We start from the raw sequence: 18,470 nt of genomic DNA on the forward strand, positions 1-18,470 counted from the left end.
AACTTGATATGTGGTCGCAACTTGCAGAGTTTGCAGTAAAGAAGCTGTCCTGCCCAGCCAGTAGTGTGGCATCACAGCAGGTGTTCAGTGTGACTGGGGCCATTGTTACCCCAAGGAGAACCAGCTTGTCTACCAGTATTGTGGAGAGATTGACCTATGTCAAGATGAATCAGGCTTGGATCGGACAGTATTTCAACACACCAATGCCATATGCATCAGATTATATCAGCCATGACGCCTCTCCCAAATGTTGAGAAATGAGTCTGGATTCTATCTACCTGCCTCAGCCACTATTCTGATGCTGCCACCCACCTGATGCCACACATCTGCTGCCAGTTGCTCCATCTGCCTCCCACCATCTTTACCAGGGACTGGAATTGTCATCCACCTCCACACCCTGTCATTGTGCTACTGTGGCCTACCATGATGCTGCCAGCTAAATAATTTGTCATTGTGCCATTCTATGACCTCCTTCTGCTGCTGCTGCAAGCTCCACACTCTGTTATAGTGCCACTTTCTGACCTCCTGCTGCTGCTTCCACCACCTCTTCACTATTCCAGTGTGCCACTCTGAGGCCTACCATGTTGCTGCCACCTCCATACTGTCATTGTGCCACTCTGTGGCCTCCCATGTTACTGCCAGCTAAAGAATTTTTCATTTTGCCACTCTCTGACCTCCTGCTACTGCTTCTGATGCTGCCACCTCCACACTCTGTCATTCTGCCACTCTGTGGCCTAACATGTTGCCACCACCTCTACACTCTGTCATTGTGCCACTCTGTGGCCTCCCATGTTGCTGCCAGTTGAAGAATTTATCATTGTGCCAATCTCTGACCTCATGCTGCTGTTGCTTGTGCCACCTTTTCGTGTCTTCTTTGGCAAATACATGATATTTTCAGGAAAATTGTAATGTATTATACATTTGGCATCTCTAATCTTCAAATTCAAATTTAAATTGAAAATTTCAACTTCAAATTTGTTTCGAATTTCAAATTCGTTTCAAACTTCAAATTCATTTCAAGCTTTGTCATTGTGCCACACTGTGGCCTACCATGTTGCTGCCACCTAAATAATTTGTCATCGTGCCACTCTCTGACCTCATGCTGCTGCAGCCACCTCCACTACTGTCATTGTGCCACTCTGTGGCCTCCTGCTGCTGCTGCCAGCTCCACACTCTGCCACTGTGCCACTCTGTGGCCTACCAGGTTGCTGCCACCTCCACACTCTGTCATTGTGCCATTCTGTGGCCTACCATGATTTAGCCACCTCCATAATTTGTCATTGTGCCACTCTGCGGCCTACTCATGCTGCTGCCAACTGACCGCTGTCTACCTGGAACACCCTGTGATTTCCAGAATGCTGTTTTCACTCTCCACCACTCTATGACGTTTTCTCCTTCATTTTATCTGTCGGAAGGAATGAAAAGCCTCAGGATTGATAGCCAAAAGCAGGAGTGGATACAGAACACAGAGGACATTCACATATCCCATTTACTGGTCATCTCTGTTTGGATCCACTCCTGTTTGTTTTTGGCTTTAGCAATACTGATGATGGATTCTTGACCAAGTGGACACTGATGGATAAAATGAAGGGCAATTGATCAGTGACGTCAATGCAAAATTATTGCCGACAACCTCTACACTCTTTTGGGGGGTTTCTACATGTATCCGAGTTTAACAGAACAGGTTCTGTTGTAAACTATGGAATCATCTGATGTCAGTGTAAAAAGAATCCACTCTTTGATGTTATAGTGGGATCTTGGCATCAGATCAGTCCTTTTGCGCTGGCACAGTCATTACCTTGTCAGGCTGCATTCCCAATTCACTTATTTGGGGAAATTGGCCTCTCTAAGCGCCCATGGAATTGAAGAGTGAAAAGATTTTAAGAGTGGTGGCTGTCATGTGCGTGTCATACTAAAACACAGCATTGTTTGAAGACCAAACGCTCCCTATGCATATTTGAGCATGGCACAACGTTCTACAACACCCTACAGGCTCTCTGCAGCCAGGAAATACATGTTTTTTAATGTGATTTGTCATGATTCGATTCTGGTCTAATCAAATTTTCCCGAAAAATTCAGCGAATCGAGTCGAATCGAATTTCAACAAATTAGCCCATCTGTAATCATCAACATCAATTGTTAATATTAGACTTTAAAAGGGTTTTCCTCTTTAAGCACTTTCCAGCAATTTTTTTTTGTGTGTAATTAAACGTTATAAAATTTTTCCAATACAAATTTTTCCAAAATTTTTCCAATACAAATTTTTCCAATACACTATCAATAATTCCAAGATATCTGCTTGTTGTGTGCTTTCTGTCATGCAACAGGATGTTTCATCATTTACTTCCTGCAGATAAACAATGGTCCATGGTCATGTGATTTTACACAGGTGCACAGCTCATTACAACCAACAGTGTAATCAAAGCTCTGTGATGTTAACGAACAGTGCACCTCGGTGACATCACATGACTTTGGACCAATGTTTATCTACAGGAAGTAAACAATCAAACTTCTTATAGAAATACAGCAAGCAGAAGTATAGAAAACAATGTGATATAGAAAGTATTTTGGAAATTTTAATAACTTTTCACGGCACAAACAATATCAATTATTTGCAGTAAAGTGTTTAAAGTGGACAACCCCTTTAAGTTGCTCATTGAATTGGTAAATTCCACTGACTTATTTCTATTCAAAGACATTTTGTGTGTTGTGTCATTCCATTTATGTAATTGATTCCATAAGGGTTTTATTGTAATTAGTTCTTCTGCGACATCTCTGACTTCTTCTTCATTGTTATTGTTCATTTACACCAGTGTCTGTCTGGAACAATATGTAAGCTATTTATTTTGTACCTCTGACTTTGTAGGGAAAGCAGAATCCATATTCAGACTATGATGCATCCAGACATGTTTCATTGTCAGTATGTAATCTACCCTAGTTCAGACTCTTGGTTTTTTTTTACGGAAAACCTTTTGCAATTACTGGAATGAAACAAAGGAGCTCTGAATGCTATTATAGTATACAGACATTTAATTTGTGTAACAGATATATTTTTTCTCCTCAAAAATGCCTTAACCTTTCCAGAGTGAATAGGGGTCTGTGCAATAACAGTATGATTAATGGGATGACAAAGGTCAAATTAACAAACCATTCTTACGTTTCATTACAAAACTATTTCCATGGATTGTAAAATTGAATAAAATTCATTCTTTGAACTGCTTGGCTTTAGTTCTTGGGCAAGCAATCTTAATGAGTAATCTTAAAACTTTTGAACATCCATACAGAACAGTATAAGACTCAATCCTTTGTATAAATTAAAATGCACATAGGAAAAGTCTGTTGGTCGAAACTTATGTTCCCAGTCTTTGAAAATATTTATATGCAGGATGTCAATTAAGCAACTTTATTGTATTGTCTAAAGTTGCTCCTGTTTGTGTTTTTAAATTTTTTTTTCATGTCAAGAATATCTGTAAATGGCAAATAATTGGCTTTATTTATTTTGAAATGGAAATTTGCTTGCAGAAACTCACTGAAATACATGGCATAAAAGCTTAGTTTTAATTTCAAGGTCAACCTAGCTTCTTCAATACATGAAGAAAATGAATAAGTATTAAATACAAAAGGGACATCTTACTAAAAGGAACTTTAACAAAATGATTAATAAAGACAGGCTATACAGTTATCCTGAATATTTCACTAACAATTACCACTCTTAAGATAAAGAAAAAAATATTATGTACAGCCACACATGCCACAATGGATTGTAAACATAAAGAAAGCAGGAAAGGGTTAAATGCTTTTTCAGACCACAGTATAGTCAGCTGTGCATGGGACCTTATCTCTTAGGTTGACCATCTTTGCTTTAATGGGAACCTGTCAGCCGATATTGACCTAGTAAACCACTACCAGTATTTCGACAAGCAAAGTAACACCTTCTAGATCAAGTTCTTTCCTCGGCCAGCAAGGTGCCATCATCCAGAAAATCAACTTTGAAGTGAGGTGTAAAATCAGATATATAAAGTCTCAGAGGAAGCACATTTATCACTAAAGTCAAGCTCTATCTGGTTCACAATTCCCCTCAGCTATTAATGATGGTCCTGTGGGACATAAGTAACCAGCACTCCCAAAGTCTGATGCATGATCTCAATCATAGGAGAAGAGGTGTTCCAAAGCTGGTAGAGCTTGCATTCAGTCCTCAATTTATGACTCTTTGATATTATACATCCAATGATGCCACCACAATGGGCCATAAAAAAAAACGATGAGTAAATTGTTGCTTAACAAGAAAGTGGTAGTCATTTATTTGGTCAGTTACTGCTGACAAATTCCCTTCAAGTACTGCAGTATGTAAAGTTTTTAATAATTTTATGTTGTTCCATTTCCATATTTTTATTGTAAACATAGGATTCAATGAAACTGATCACTGCTACTATATGTGTATTGTGCATGTTATTGATGCTCTTCAATTGCTAATATTATCATAAATGTTCTTTGTTAATTCTATAACTTCACTATTGATTGTAACAACACAGCTTAGGGTGGTAATCTCTAGAGCCCAATTTGCTTGTACATGCAAAAAACTATTTTTAAGTAAAACTAAAAACTCAATTCTTTTAAACACTGTATCTCATGTACGTGAGTTAGAGACTAATTAGTTTACAGGGCCATTTTACAAGCTGAACAAAGCCTTTGATTTATGTCACTTATTGGATTCTTGTCGGAGATTATCACTGTACATTTATATGCCAATTGAAACTGTTTCTGTTAAGGGTTTAGCTTAATTTCCGTTTTTTGGCATTCTCTTCATTAAGATAATAGAACATGTCACGATTATAGAACTAATTTTAGTGTCATTAGCAAAATCCATATCTACTTTGTGAAGAGGTGATTATCGTGAGAAAGGATTTCATGCTTCTACTACCGTGATACAAAGAAAATTCAAATGTTTGTCCAATTTTAGCTCATCTTACATATTTTATACAGCCTTCAAAGCACCTCCCTCTGTGAACACATGTAACATTCAATGCAATAAAAAAATATTCACTAATCCATAAAGAAAGAAAGTTTAAACATTTTTAGCTGAACCTATACTAATTAGGATACCCAACAAAAATTAGGTTGAATACCAAGATTCAGGGACATGGGTTATTTTTAACATCCATATAAATCTAAAAATTTGGCAAAACAGAGAATAACAAAATAAATAACGCTACAATCACGCATCATATTGTTTAATATTTTTCTATGAACTTCTTTGTATGTTAAACACCTATACATTGATCATATATTTTGTTTTACAATCAATGATCTAGTTAGCTTTGATGAAGAGTCAATGGTGAGGACAAAATCCATATGAACACCAAAACAGGAGCATATAGGAAAAGGAGCATTGCCAGCAATATTTTGTAGCAGTCCTTCTGATACATTTATTCTATATGCTCTGTTCTCTGTTGGGAACCACATAGATGTTTTTGAATTCCATTGAACTTCCGTAGGTTTTAGCATAGAGAGCAAAGATAATGTTTTGACTTAAAAAGTGGGATGGTACCTTTACAAGCCTGAATCCAATTTTAGCTATGGTCGAATGAAGCATGTGTTTTAATCAAACAGTAATGAATGAATTTGACAGTACTGATAGATGTCTACAGGGTCTAGGAACAGCACAATCCTGATAAAGGCATTACTAAGTTATTGGGATCCATCAGGATTCTTTGCATATCACCTTCCAACAGATCCATCATGTCAGTCACTGCTCCTTTTATAAAGAAGTATTGATGCTTATATGAAAAGAGTCTAATAGGATTTTATTTATTCAAACCACCTAACAAATATCTTCATATATTTTATGTTTTTAGGCTACTAGACAATCCAGTAGAAATAATGATATCTGCAACTTCATGGTTTAGGCTGCAAATGAAAGAAAACTGAACAACAATTTGTTGAGTTCAGATTTTCAATCAGATTTCTTCTAACTTGTATGTTGCCTTTTGTATGGTGTTTAGGGCTAACTTTGCACAACAATGAAAGCCTTCCTATAGCTTTGTATCTTGTTTGTATCAAAGGTAAATTGAATTTCTGGTACAATGCAAAGCTTCATCCTCTTTAATGTAAACCTTTTTGTAATCTTCAGCATTGATTTGCTGCCTATGTGTACCGCATATGTCATAGATTAGGTTATAAATATATATTGTGCTTATTGATATATCCCAAAGACAATAGGAATATTATAGAAATTAATAGGGAACTAAGATCTGAAAGCCTAATTATGATAACATTTAAAAGGCAGAGAATTGATAACATCATTGAACAGCCTCCTCTTGAAAAGGTCACTTATGATGTTTAATGAAATAGGTTGTACGTATTAGATCAATGTATGGAACTGAAATAACATACAATGAAATGTTTTGTATGAACTAACATCATCTTATAGTTTGTACTAATTGCTACATTTTCCAAACAACTCCGGGAAACCATTACCTAAATTGCTTGTTAGAAATAGAAAGGTAATTGTTTACAAAGCATTTTGATTAATTGTGCCTGACCAAAAATATTGTAGTAAATGAATATGTGCATCCGTAGGAATAATATTGATCATTGAAAAAAGAGTATGAAAAAGTATGTAAGTTGCAGATGCTGACAATCTCAACGTGAGGACAACTAGATCCCCATTCTCCCAGAGATTCGTTTTCCTGAGGTTTAACCCTCACCAATATAGCATTAATGTCATTACCAGTGGATATGCCAACCCTGCTAAAAATGGCAATGATGAACTGGTGATCCTTGGACACAGAAATAATGGAGGGATTTATCAAGTGCTGAAGCATTGTATGCAACTGTCTGATGTCAACCCCAACCTGCCGGTTGCATGGCATATACTAAGAGTCCCTAGCCCTGTCTGACATTGAACTGTGTTGTAACCTTTGCCAGAAACTGGTGCAGGGAGTCCCTGGACTCAATACATGTACCAGAAAGCCCCATCCTGTGCTCCTCCATGTCTACTTGGCATGGAGATGGTACAAGGGGAGAAAAAATGTCAAGTCCTGGTTGTGCAACATCATATCCCAATTGCATTCTAGCTCAGTTAGATAGTTTAGTTTTCAGTTAGCATCTCTAAGTAGCCTAGGGCTTCTTTTTTAAGAACATGGTTTGAACTATATGTTACCAGTAATGATCAATCATATGTCAAATCATTCATTCAGTTATGCCAAAATAAACTCTCTACTTTTTTATTTCCATTAGCTGTTGGACTTACAGCTTGCCCAGAACCATTGATTCCAACAAATGGCATTAAAAATGGGGACAGATACATGGTAAATGATGTAGTGTCTTTTCAATGTGAGCCTGGATACACGTTGCAGGTAGGTTGGCATTTGTATTAAGTATATATATGCCAATAAATATTATAAAAGGAAACAAGACAAGCTTTATTTTGTATAATTCTGTAATAATTGTAAAAATAGACAATTCCATGCTGTACCTCCTTGTGACCCAGATTTCACAGAGAGGTCTCCTCACAAAATAATATCAAATATAAATAAAATTAGCTACAAATTATTGTGACATGTTCAATTGTATGTGACATTATGAAGTATAAGAAAGGGGTTGTGCCACTAAGGAAACTTGTCCAGGATTTGCAAGATTAGTGAATGTAACTCATGAACAAGTGTGCTCTATATGAATGGGATGGTACAGATGATAACCAGTGCCAAAAAAAAGGGACAAATAACATCAGCATATACACAAACCTGGATGGAATTTATCAGTGCTCCTATGTCAATTTGTGGTATAAAAGCCTGAAACACTGCAAGAAATTGTGATTACTTTATGACTGCACCACCTCATGTCATGTGACCTTTGTTTGCTGCTTTGTCCTCAAAACTACACAACGTCCAGACCGGCAGTGCAGCCTGTGCTGCCTAATGATTTACCCGTCACAACCGGGGGGGGGGGGGGGAGGGGCTTGTGGCCTTTATCATATGCTTGCGAATAAGCACTGCTGTATGATAAATTTCAACCATTATTTACAGAACAGGTGCATATAACTTAAAGCATTATTGATATAGCACTTGAAGTACTCATGGTTGAGCCAGGATTAGAGTTGAATTAAAGCTTTAAGAATCTTCAACTTTATTACTTTACTTTGTCACATGTTTCCTATTTATCACTATTTAACCAATGATGGCTAAAGCATAGATGTATTTAACAGACTTAGAAAAAGTATACTTGGCAAGTTGCTGTCCCTAAAGAAGTGAAACATTCTTTGAACACTTTATAAAAAGCTCTAGAATACATCTGATGCATTTCAAATTCATTTTTTACTGCCGGTGGAGTGGAGAATTTTACACAGCAGTAAAGGGAACAGTGAACTCCGATCTGACACTGCACTATACTTTAGGTTTTGCCATTGTGCTTTTTGATGCTCCCCTTTTATGTGTCTGAGCTGATATCTTTTCACTTCAACAGGGACATTCACATATTTCATGTATGTCTGGGACTGTACGGCGGTGGAATTATCCTTCACCACTTTGCATTGGTAAGAGATTGTATAGTTTCTTTCTCAGAGTATTTTTGGTAAACACTGCACTGATGTACCTATCCAAAAAGTATTATATATTATGTTTTAATGCTTTTTCTAAATATACAAAAGAGCACATTTATCAAGAACAGAGCAAACTGTGTAGTCTGTAACCATAGGAAAATATGTTGTAGAACTTAATAGATGTTGTATGCGCAAAAATGTATGGAATTATGACAGAACTTTTTCCAAGCCAATATTGGCGGAATGTTTGATGGCACCAATACCCATAGTTTTCTGCTCCACTGATATCAGAAGATTGTGGTGACTTTTCTTTTGTTATTATGGCCTCTACACAATCCAGGGGTTCAGCTAGAACCCAGGGGTTCATGTTATCAAAATTATACATCCTGAGGAAAGTGACACTCAGATGAATGTGTGCTATGCCAGTTCCAGGACCTTGCATAGCATACTACCGGGTGGAGGGGCACTCCTCACCCATCTCGATAGGGAGCCATGCGTATGGCGGAAGAGAAAGTATGCTCTTCCTTTTTTCTGCCAATGATATGGCTCTGTAGGCAATACATCCATTCAAATTGATGGTTGTATTGCGTATTCAAGTAAATGTGGGCCTCTTCTACCTGTAGCCAGTACAGGTAGCACATGGCCATATTAAAACGTTTGTCTGAAAAGAGTCTAAATCTTTATCTTAGTTCAAGAAACGATGATCAACAATATGACACTGTGGATACCAGTTAGACTAGATCCATGAAATGTAGAAGTCATAGAAACAGATATACTTGTTAGAATCTGTTACAAAACAATAAACAGTGGTACTGTGACCCTAGAGAAATAGGATTGCCGAATTTGATATGACAAAAAAATGAACACTTAACATTTTGTCAACCTTTCACACATTCCATGATAAAATATATAGAACAACACATAGAAAAATAATTAGCATTTTACTCATGATAAGAAACCCTGTTTCTTCCAACATTGCCTTTAATGTCAAAGATGATTAATTATTCCCAAGCAAAAGCCATGGTTAGCTGATGCTATATTAAAATGTCCTACTGCACAGCACAAAATACTGTAATTAAATATACATAGCACCTTGGAAAAGCAGATAGATGCTAAGTTTGCTGTAACTCTGTCCTATTAATAAAATGTCTACAAAATGCATGAACTCATAAACCTGTATTATTATAATGATTATGATCATTGATATTTTTAGGAATGCCTAATTCATAAATTTGTACACAGTGTACTTTCTCTAAAACAAAAATAGAAAAGTGTTTTTGGTTATTTCAAGTTATCCCCTATTCACAGAATTTGTATAACCTTATGACTGACTGACCGTACCACCAGTCATAAAAATGGCATGTTTTTTTATGAAAGGTAATTTTATCCTCAAATGAAGTAGATGTTTATGCATGTGTGACCAATTTATTTACTTCTGTGACCTGCTGAGGATAGCTGAATGTTGTGTTCTACTGTTGGTGTATGCACATAAGCCACTAGCCACTCCATGCATTCAATGCTGTAAGGCAGTTGGACCCCCACCAATCAGTACATTGTGCCCTCACTAGAATAATAAATACAACTGAACCTGAATACCATTTTAACCATTAGCAGAACACTAATCTATTACTTAAAGTATCCATTTCACCTTTTAATAGTCTTTTATTCTCTTTTAGCTAAATGTGGAGGTACATTATCAAATATGAAGGGAGTGATTTTAAGTCCGGGTTTTCCTGGAAATTATCCAAGCAACTTGGACTGCACGTGGAAGATTTTATTACCAGTTGGCTATGGTTTGTATCTAGATTAATGTAGTAATAACTCTACAGTTTATGAAGAGGGTAGATACTGTTCCTAATAATTACTGCAAAACAAAGTGTTATTACTCAAGTCAAGTTTACATTGATCATTAAACATATATTTTCTTTATAACTATGAAAGGATAAATACGCACAAAAATCATACTTTGTGATATTTTAAAATGTGAATATGATGCAATTATATACAATTATAAAATATAACAAACAAGTAAGCAGTTCCTAACCCTACCCTTAGGTCTAGAAGTGTTAAAATGCTGCTTTATCAAACCTTTCGATAAAGCTAGCAAACACTGCACTACGTAGCGCTGCAAATGCCAAACCCATCTTACAGTAGGTGCGGCATATTCATGAAAGGCGCTCCCCTCTCCTCTGCTTCTTCCCCTCCCACACTATATGCCAGTGTTGACTACCAGGCTTCATGCGACAGTCACCACTCCCTCAAACCGCCCTGTCATGAATACGCCAGACCACTGTAAGCCTGGGCCAGCGTTCTGAGGGCTACATAGTACAGTGTTTGCTATCTCTATCGGAAGGTTCCGATAAAGCTAGCGATTTAACATTGCTACACCTTTAGTAAGTAGCTCCTAGATAGATTATTGAGGTGACAGGTCCTTTTTAATGGATAACACCTCATAACATATCTACTGCCCTTTGGAAATTTCGAAACCAATATTCTATCTAACAAAAGCCCTTTAAATGAAAATAGTACTGAAACAATGTAAATGACAAATTAAGCTAGTGTAGAATATGACTATACAAATATTATTGTTTTATATACAGTTAGTATTTTTGCATTATTCTGTTGTAGTCACGCAATAGATTTTTTAGCATAATGACTTAAAGGGGTTGTCCCAGATTTAAAAACAGAATATACCAGGCCTTGGGGGGGCTTTATAAATATAAAAAAAAAAATTCTTACCTTCTCCAGCGCACCCTTTGCCAGGTCGGTATCGCTCACCACTGTCTTGCCACTTTGTTTACAGAGCCAGACACTCTGATCCATTAACTGCTACGCACCTGATACAGCGTACGATTTAATGCTGTAACAGGCAACCAGAAGTTAACAAACAAATATTTGCAAGTATTTACAGTCATTATATTCAAGTGATTTTAAATACTAAAAGCAACAAGAGTTTCATTTTCTATTTTCTAATAGTTTTTTTTAAATAAAATCATATGTTGGCTTTATATAGTAATTTTATCCTTACTTTTGGTTTTCTAGGTGCTCACATTCAATTTGAAAATTTTTCAACTGAAGCAAATCATGACATTCTTGAAATTCAGAATGGACCCTCTCATCCTGGTTTTCAGATCGGACAGTTTAGTGGCAATGAACTTCCAACATCTTTGCTCAGCACAACACATGAAGTTTTCATTCACTTTTTTAGTGATCATTCTGGAAATCGACAAGGATTCAAGCTTGTCTATCAAGGTAAGCTAGAATTTACATTGTGATATACCACATAATATTAAAGTAAATCTACATGATAGCATGATAAACCAAAAATCATAAACACTTTCTCATAGATCTAGGCTCTGAGACTGTGGTAATTTTCTTATATTTCTTTTAAAATTATGTTAATGAGTCGGAAGGGCTTCTGTAGTGTAAGACTGCTTCTCCCTCTGTTCAATGTGCTACTAGAAGACGCTGCAGAAAGTATTTCATCATTGCAACTGTTCCTAACTATACAACAAGTTTTGTATATGTCAATTGTTTAGGTGAATATAAAAAACATAATAATATTTCTTTCTTTACTTAGTGGGCTCTTTCTCTTCTTCATTTCACACATCAAATAACAATTCTTTTGAGATCTCTGCGGTGTCCTGAAGTGTCTAATTACAGCTCTGCAGAGGAGTCTATAGAGATGGGGAAAAGTATGAGCCAATTGAGAGATAGGAAAAGGACAGATGTTGTTAAACAATTAATAGTGTGTCTCACTGGATTCACACGACGTATGAAACCCATAGGGATTACATATTAGGTACTAACAGGGTCTGTAAGAGACAGTACCTGGACCGTCCTTGTCAGAGCGGGAGCAATATTGCAGGGTCAGGATATTAACCAACCCGGAGACAGCGCATCAAAGACTGGTGAGATCCACCCTATTATTCCTTACTGTCCGGAGTAATATTGGTCTGTGGTTTTTATATGATGCACCGCGTCATATGCTATACAGGAATGCACTAAGACACGGTGAGGTATAACTGGGGTGGCAGACGAGACTTATTGGAGGTCTGAATGAGCTCCCTTTCTGATGTGTTTTTGCTGACTAGATGGTTGATGTGCAAATTATTGTGGCTCATTGTGAACTTATTTTATCAGTAATTATTAAAAGTTATGTTTTATTTATGGTACTAGTACATTCTGCTGGATTTACTAGCCTGTACAGTAGCTTTTAAACAATATTAGGGCTGATGTATTGAGGGGGCTTTTGCTGGGCATTCGAAGTATAATAATTTGCTCTTTAAAAGACATCTACCCCCAGGATGCAGGATTGTAAATCAAGCACACTGACATACTGCTGTGTGCCTCCTGTGGCAGGATCCACTCTTTTTAAGCTTCCTGTGACCTTGTTTTTAAGAAAAAAAGGCTTTAAATATTTAAAATGATGCAAATGAGACCGATAGGCTCCAGGCTTCATTAAAACCTATGGAGCCTGGAGCCACTCAGGCTCATTTGTATAGTTTTAAAAGTAGTTTTAAAACTTTTTGTGCAAAAACCAGGACACAAGAAGCTAAATGAAGAGGAGATCCTTTCTGTGGGAACACACAGCAGGATGTCAGTTTCCATGGTTTACAATCCTTCATCCTGGTGGTAGATGTCCTTTAAAAAAGTTGATCCTGGTTTGTAGAAAGCATATACTGTATGAGTCTATTTACACTAGATGAAGAAAGAATGTGTTACATCATAACATGTAGTTCATTCTCAACTTGACACACATTTTGTGAAAGACTCCATTTTTTCATGAAACCAATTCAAAATGATATATAACTATCAAACCCCTTGACAGGTTGTAATTACCAACATAATGACTAGGTGACCTCATATATATGGCGGGATAACATATTGATTTATACTTTCATATCACATAAAATCTGTTTACTTCATGATACATGAGGACACATCTGTACTGCATTTGGTGACTGAGGAGAGAAATACAAGGTCAGTGGAGTAGATAGACTGTCTGTGGTTTTGACTGCTAGCTAGTTGTCATTAGGAGACACAAACAAGAATACAGACAAGATCAAGGTACAAGCTCAGGAGAAGGGTATATGTCCAAATGGGATTCCAAGTACAGGCCCAGGATCAGGGGACGGGGTCTGGATTGGTGCGACAGAGTACAGGCACAGGAATGGGTTTGGGGTTGTGGATCAGACAGGGCATAGGGTAATAAGTTTCAGTCAGTTGGGGTTCTAGAATTCCAAGTCCAGCAGGATTAAAAGTAGGGGGTTCCAGATAAAATTGAGTTCCAGTTTAGCATAAAATGGATGGGGTTCAGTAATAGCTTGGAGTTCCAGGGTCACTGACCAAGCAGGATACAAAGTTTAAGATTCTGGATCAGGGTGGGGTTCAGCATCAGGCAGGATACAAAGTTCAGGTATAGGTTTGGGGTTCCAGATCGGGCAGGATACAGGCTGAGGTACAAGTTCAGGGTTCCTGATCAGGCTGGTGTTCATAGTACTTGCTCATGATAGACACAGGCTATGGTACAGATTCAAGTCAAAGGAGGAAGTATAACCAGCCCTAAGTAAACTGTATATAAGCTATTTAGCCAATTCCTGGGTGCCACCTTAGCATCTGACTGGCTAGGCTCAGCATAACTCAACCCACAGCTGAGACTAACACAGAGGTCCAGAATGAACCAAGCAACTTTCCAGTGAATAGTGCAAGACAGCTGTTAATCACAGCTCCCAAGAAGGCTGCCCTGGGTGTGGATCCCAAGCTTGGAAGCCTGCCACTGGGCCCCATTTAGAGAGTTCTGACAGCAGTATTGTATACTACTCCTAAAATGATGTACTTTATGAGGGTGACAAATGGAGAACTATCTACAGTTACTTTCACACTGAAGCCATAATATATCATAATTGAAGAGATATCATATTTCTTCATTTACTATTAAAATTTGCCTATTGTAGTTATATTAACTTCTGCAGACTTAGTTCTCTTTCACAGTGACATTTGAAGCAGTATTAAAAGTTGTTCTCCTATCCTATCAGCTCATCAAACTGAATTTCTAACCTTTCACAGTCAATATGGAACTCATCTCCCCCCACAGGCACAATATGAGTGCTTATGTTTCTATAATGTAGAACCTTTTTAAAAATTGCAGGGTTGTAAAAGTAATAGATAACTGGTAGCATTTTTCATATGGCAGATATTTCTCATCACAATCAACTGAGAAAAAACATTTAAGATTCATGTCCCAGTAATCTCTGTTTAAAGACAATCTACCATCAAATTTTCTGATGGTAGACTTCCCGAAGTTACTCGACCAATTCATTTTCTAGTATCAGAAACAGGTTTTCTAATCTCCAAAAACTACAGCATAACATTTGAAAAAAGATAATAAGTTGGAGGTGCTCTGCCCCGTTTCTTTATGCACTAAGTGGAACTGTTTTTAGTGCATAAAGAAATGTCAAGTTTGCAAAGAAAATGACTTTTAAATAATATGTAAATTAGATGGAGGCGCTCAGGTTCAGCGCCTCTTGTCATGGCTGGATTTTAATTTATTCCGCCCTCCCACAGTAATTGTACCCCCTGCTTAGGAGCTAGGAGAGAGCATACACCAAGCTGTCTCCATGCCCGGCACTCTGACATCACTAGCCGCTCCTAACTACTCGGCAAGTCATTTTTTTTTTGCAAACCTACGGTTTCTTTATGCACTAAAAACAGTTCCACTTAGTAAATAAAGAAACGGGCATCTAACTTCAGTGAAACTAATGATAGATGTCCTTTAATTCTTTATACATTCCATCTCATATGTTCTGTATTTTGTTTTGCTATATTGTTTTAGGTAAGTAAATAATTGTAATTATATGTTATAGGTTTTTTGTTTGTTTTTTTGCCCTTATTGTGGACTATTTAATAAGCACTTATATTATCATTTTGGTATCTAAATCTATTTAATTCAGATGGGAAGGAAAAGAACATTTTGTGCTTCAGTAAAATCTGAAAACATGCTGTTTTATGAGGCTGCTTGTTTTTATGGCTCATGCTTCACAAATTCATGTGACTGCTTTGAGGATATTTATATTTTACTAGTTTTATAAATCTGAAATTCCTAACCATGGTCAACAGTGATGCAGTATTAGTAGATATCTATTAAATTTACATTTGATTTACCAACTGCCATAATTTGACAGGTACTTTCAATTGACTTATATAATGATTACCGATGAGCTTACCTGATAAAATTTGGGTTCTCCCGTGTTAACTGTTTAATAACGCCATCAAACCTGAATTTTAAAAATCCGTTCAAGTACAGGTCAGGGTGTGAATTAGCAACACACACAACTGGTGATGGTACCGATCGTGGGTGTTAAAGGGGTATTCCCATCTGGACATTTACATTTAATTTAATTCATTTGCCATACATAAACATTTCTTCAATTGGATGTTATTAAAAAAAAATAAAATTAAAAAAATAAAATAATTACTCATAAATGTAATTATGTTGTCCCTTAGAAACGAGATAGCTTCCTCGGAAACGACCACCTCACATATTGGCTGCAGTGGCCAGACATGCACTATTGAGCTCTGCCTGACCTCCTGGCTTCAGCAATCATTACCACAGGACGGCTGTGGGACCTGCAGTAACTCCTTGGACATTTAACATTCAGAAACTTTGTTTCTTTGTGCAATCACTCCAGCAGAAATGGCCGTATCCAGGGACATAGTCTTGTTTCGAAGGGACCATATGAGTTACATTTATGAGAAATTATCTTCACACAGGAACATTTTTTTAATAACATCTAATTGAAGAAATGTTTATACATGGAAGATTAATGAAACTGAATGTGGATGTCCAAATGAGAATACCCCTTTAACTTTTTAAATGACACTGGCAAAGTCACCACCAGCATTCAAATTACTGCAGCTGAACGCTTTGTGTTGCCATTTTGAGGAGGTTCTACTTCATATTACTTGTTTTATCTTTTGTCTTTTTAGTTTTTCTGTCAGTCTAGTTCTATTGTCTTGTTTCTCAGTCAGATTTTCTATGTGTTACATTGGACCTGTGTTTGTCTTACATTGCTGCCTGGTGTGGAGGATACAACTTTTTTTAAAAGGGGTTGGTTCTGCCAATTTAGCCACTGGAGACCAGGAGAGCCTTTGTACGCCTTTTTGCAACTTTAAAAGATGCAGATGACCAATGCAACTAACTTTAGTCTAAACAGCTGGATTCATTCAATAGATAGATTGCATCAATCATAGATTTCATCCCACACAAGTTGTGTTTCAAATATAAAAAAGTCGCAGAAAAATGTGCAAATTCACGACTACTTAAAAATCTTAGACTTTTTTGTACTAAGAAAAAAGAAAGATAAATCACCCCTATGTATTTTGGGTAAGAATATGGGGGTTATTTATCATTGTTTTTCCTGGACTTTTTTGGCATAAAAAATACTCAAAAGAGTGACATTGAGGCTTTTTGGGACCTTTAACTGCTAAAAAGTTTCACACAAACAAAGTAGTCCATCAGAACATTTATTAAAGGGCTAAAGCCACTTAATGCATATGATGGGCAGTGGAGATTCAAAAACAGACATAGAACTGCCCCAAGGAGCCGCCTAATGATAAATGTTATGTGTTTCTTAAGATGTTGTGAAATAGCATGCAAGATGAAAAAACATTGAGCAGTTGTCATCAACCTTTTTTTGTTAGCCTATAAATGTGACTAGTGAACACTCTCAATCGTCATTTATATAACCACTGGCTAACAAAGTTATGAAGAATGTAATTTCTTTTTTAAACACAGAAATTCTAAGGGATTTTGTAAACCTTACTGAAGTTGGGAAAACCCTACAAGTAGGCATTGTTTATGGGCAGTTTTAAAATCTTTTCTTGGAGCATGGGAATGAACTTATTTTGGAGAGGACAGTGAACTTTAGACATTGATGTTTTTTATATTAGGAGTTTGTCTAAATCACAGAAGGAGGAGGGTCTGGAAATAAAGATTTTAAGCTGTCATCATTTTGTAGTAGGGTGTAATTTCCTTGAAATTAGTTTCAACTTTTCTAGATGTGGATTGTAGATGACCATATGGTTGTGGGGTTATTCTATTGGAGAAGCTAGTATATTCGAATCATTGTGGCTCTGATTGACTAATTTCCAATTATACTATTTTAAAAATGTCAAGGCTACCAAGGTTAGTGTCCATCTGAAGATGTTTAGCATGTATGGTTAAATATTATCGCCTGGCTTATGTATTTGTAATGTTTTACGCCTGGTCTCTGGTCCATCATATCATTTATAGGAAAATTAGACAGAAAAGGGTTTGGTTTATCCCATCAATGATGAGTGTCCAATATTATCTTCCCACTGGACTAGACACATTCAGATATCATAAGATGATTACTGTAGTTTCTAGTCCATATTTATTGAGGCTCATTTACTTACCAGTCGCGAACCAGCGGCGCGTTCTGCCGGGATTCACTAAGGTTGTGCGCCTGATATCCTCCAGGTGTTGCTGCTGCGCCGAGGTCCGCCGGAGTTCATCTTCTTCTTCCTGGTGCATGTAAGTGCTTGATCTTGCGACACTTTGTGGTCTTTTAAATTCCATGTTTTTTCCGAATCCGCCGAGTTGCCCGACGGCCACGCCCCCCATTTCTGTCTTGTGAAAGCTGATGCGTGCACCAAAATCCCGGCAGAATTCGGCGCAAAACGGAAAAATTTGGGAAATCCGACGAAACTGCGGCCACAGAGCCCTTAGGAAATGAGCCCCATTGTTTTAATTTCAGATAAGTTAAAGGTAAATAAATCTGCATAAAACAATATCATAGTTATATATATACCGTAATAACATTGTGCACCTTATTCTTGTGCCTATGAAATTTAATCTGTATTTTTCCCAACAGCATGAAATTCAACATTGTCAATGCCACTGAGCCTA

General features: G+C 37.1%; 1 protein-coding gene across 3 annotated transcripts in view; it reads left to right on the plus strand.

The window, feature by feature from the left end:
• Positions 1-18,470, plus strand: part of CSMD1 (CUB and Sushi multiple domains 1) — a 1,135,715-nt gene that overhangs the window by 925,593 nt on the left and 191,652 nt on the right. For all 3 annotated transcript variants that reach the window (XM_072142316.1, XM_072142317.1, XM_072142318.1), the window contains 4 exons: positions 7,240-7,358; positions 8,464-8,533; positions 10,216-10,332; positions 11,582-11,791. In XM_072142316.1, the coding sequence (XP_071998417.1) occupies positions 7,240-7,358; positions 8,464-8,533; positions 10,216-10,332; positions 11,582-11,791 (516 nt within the window). The remainder of the gene's footprint in view (positions 1-7,239; positions 7,359-8,463; positions 8,534-10,215; positions 10,333-11,581; positions 11,792-18,470) is intronic.

The sequence above is a fragment of the Engystomops pustulosus genome, chromosome 3 (genome assembly GCF_040894005.1).
Source record: "Engystomops pustulosus chromosome 3, aEngPut4.maternal, whole genome shotgun sequence".
NCBI classification, from domain to species: Eukaryota; Metazoa; Chordata; class Amphibia; order Anura; family Leptodactylidae; genus Engystomops; species Engystomops pustulosus.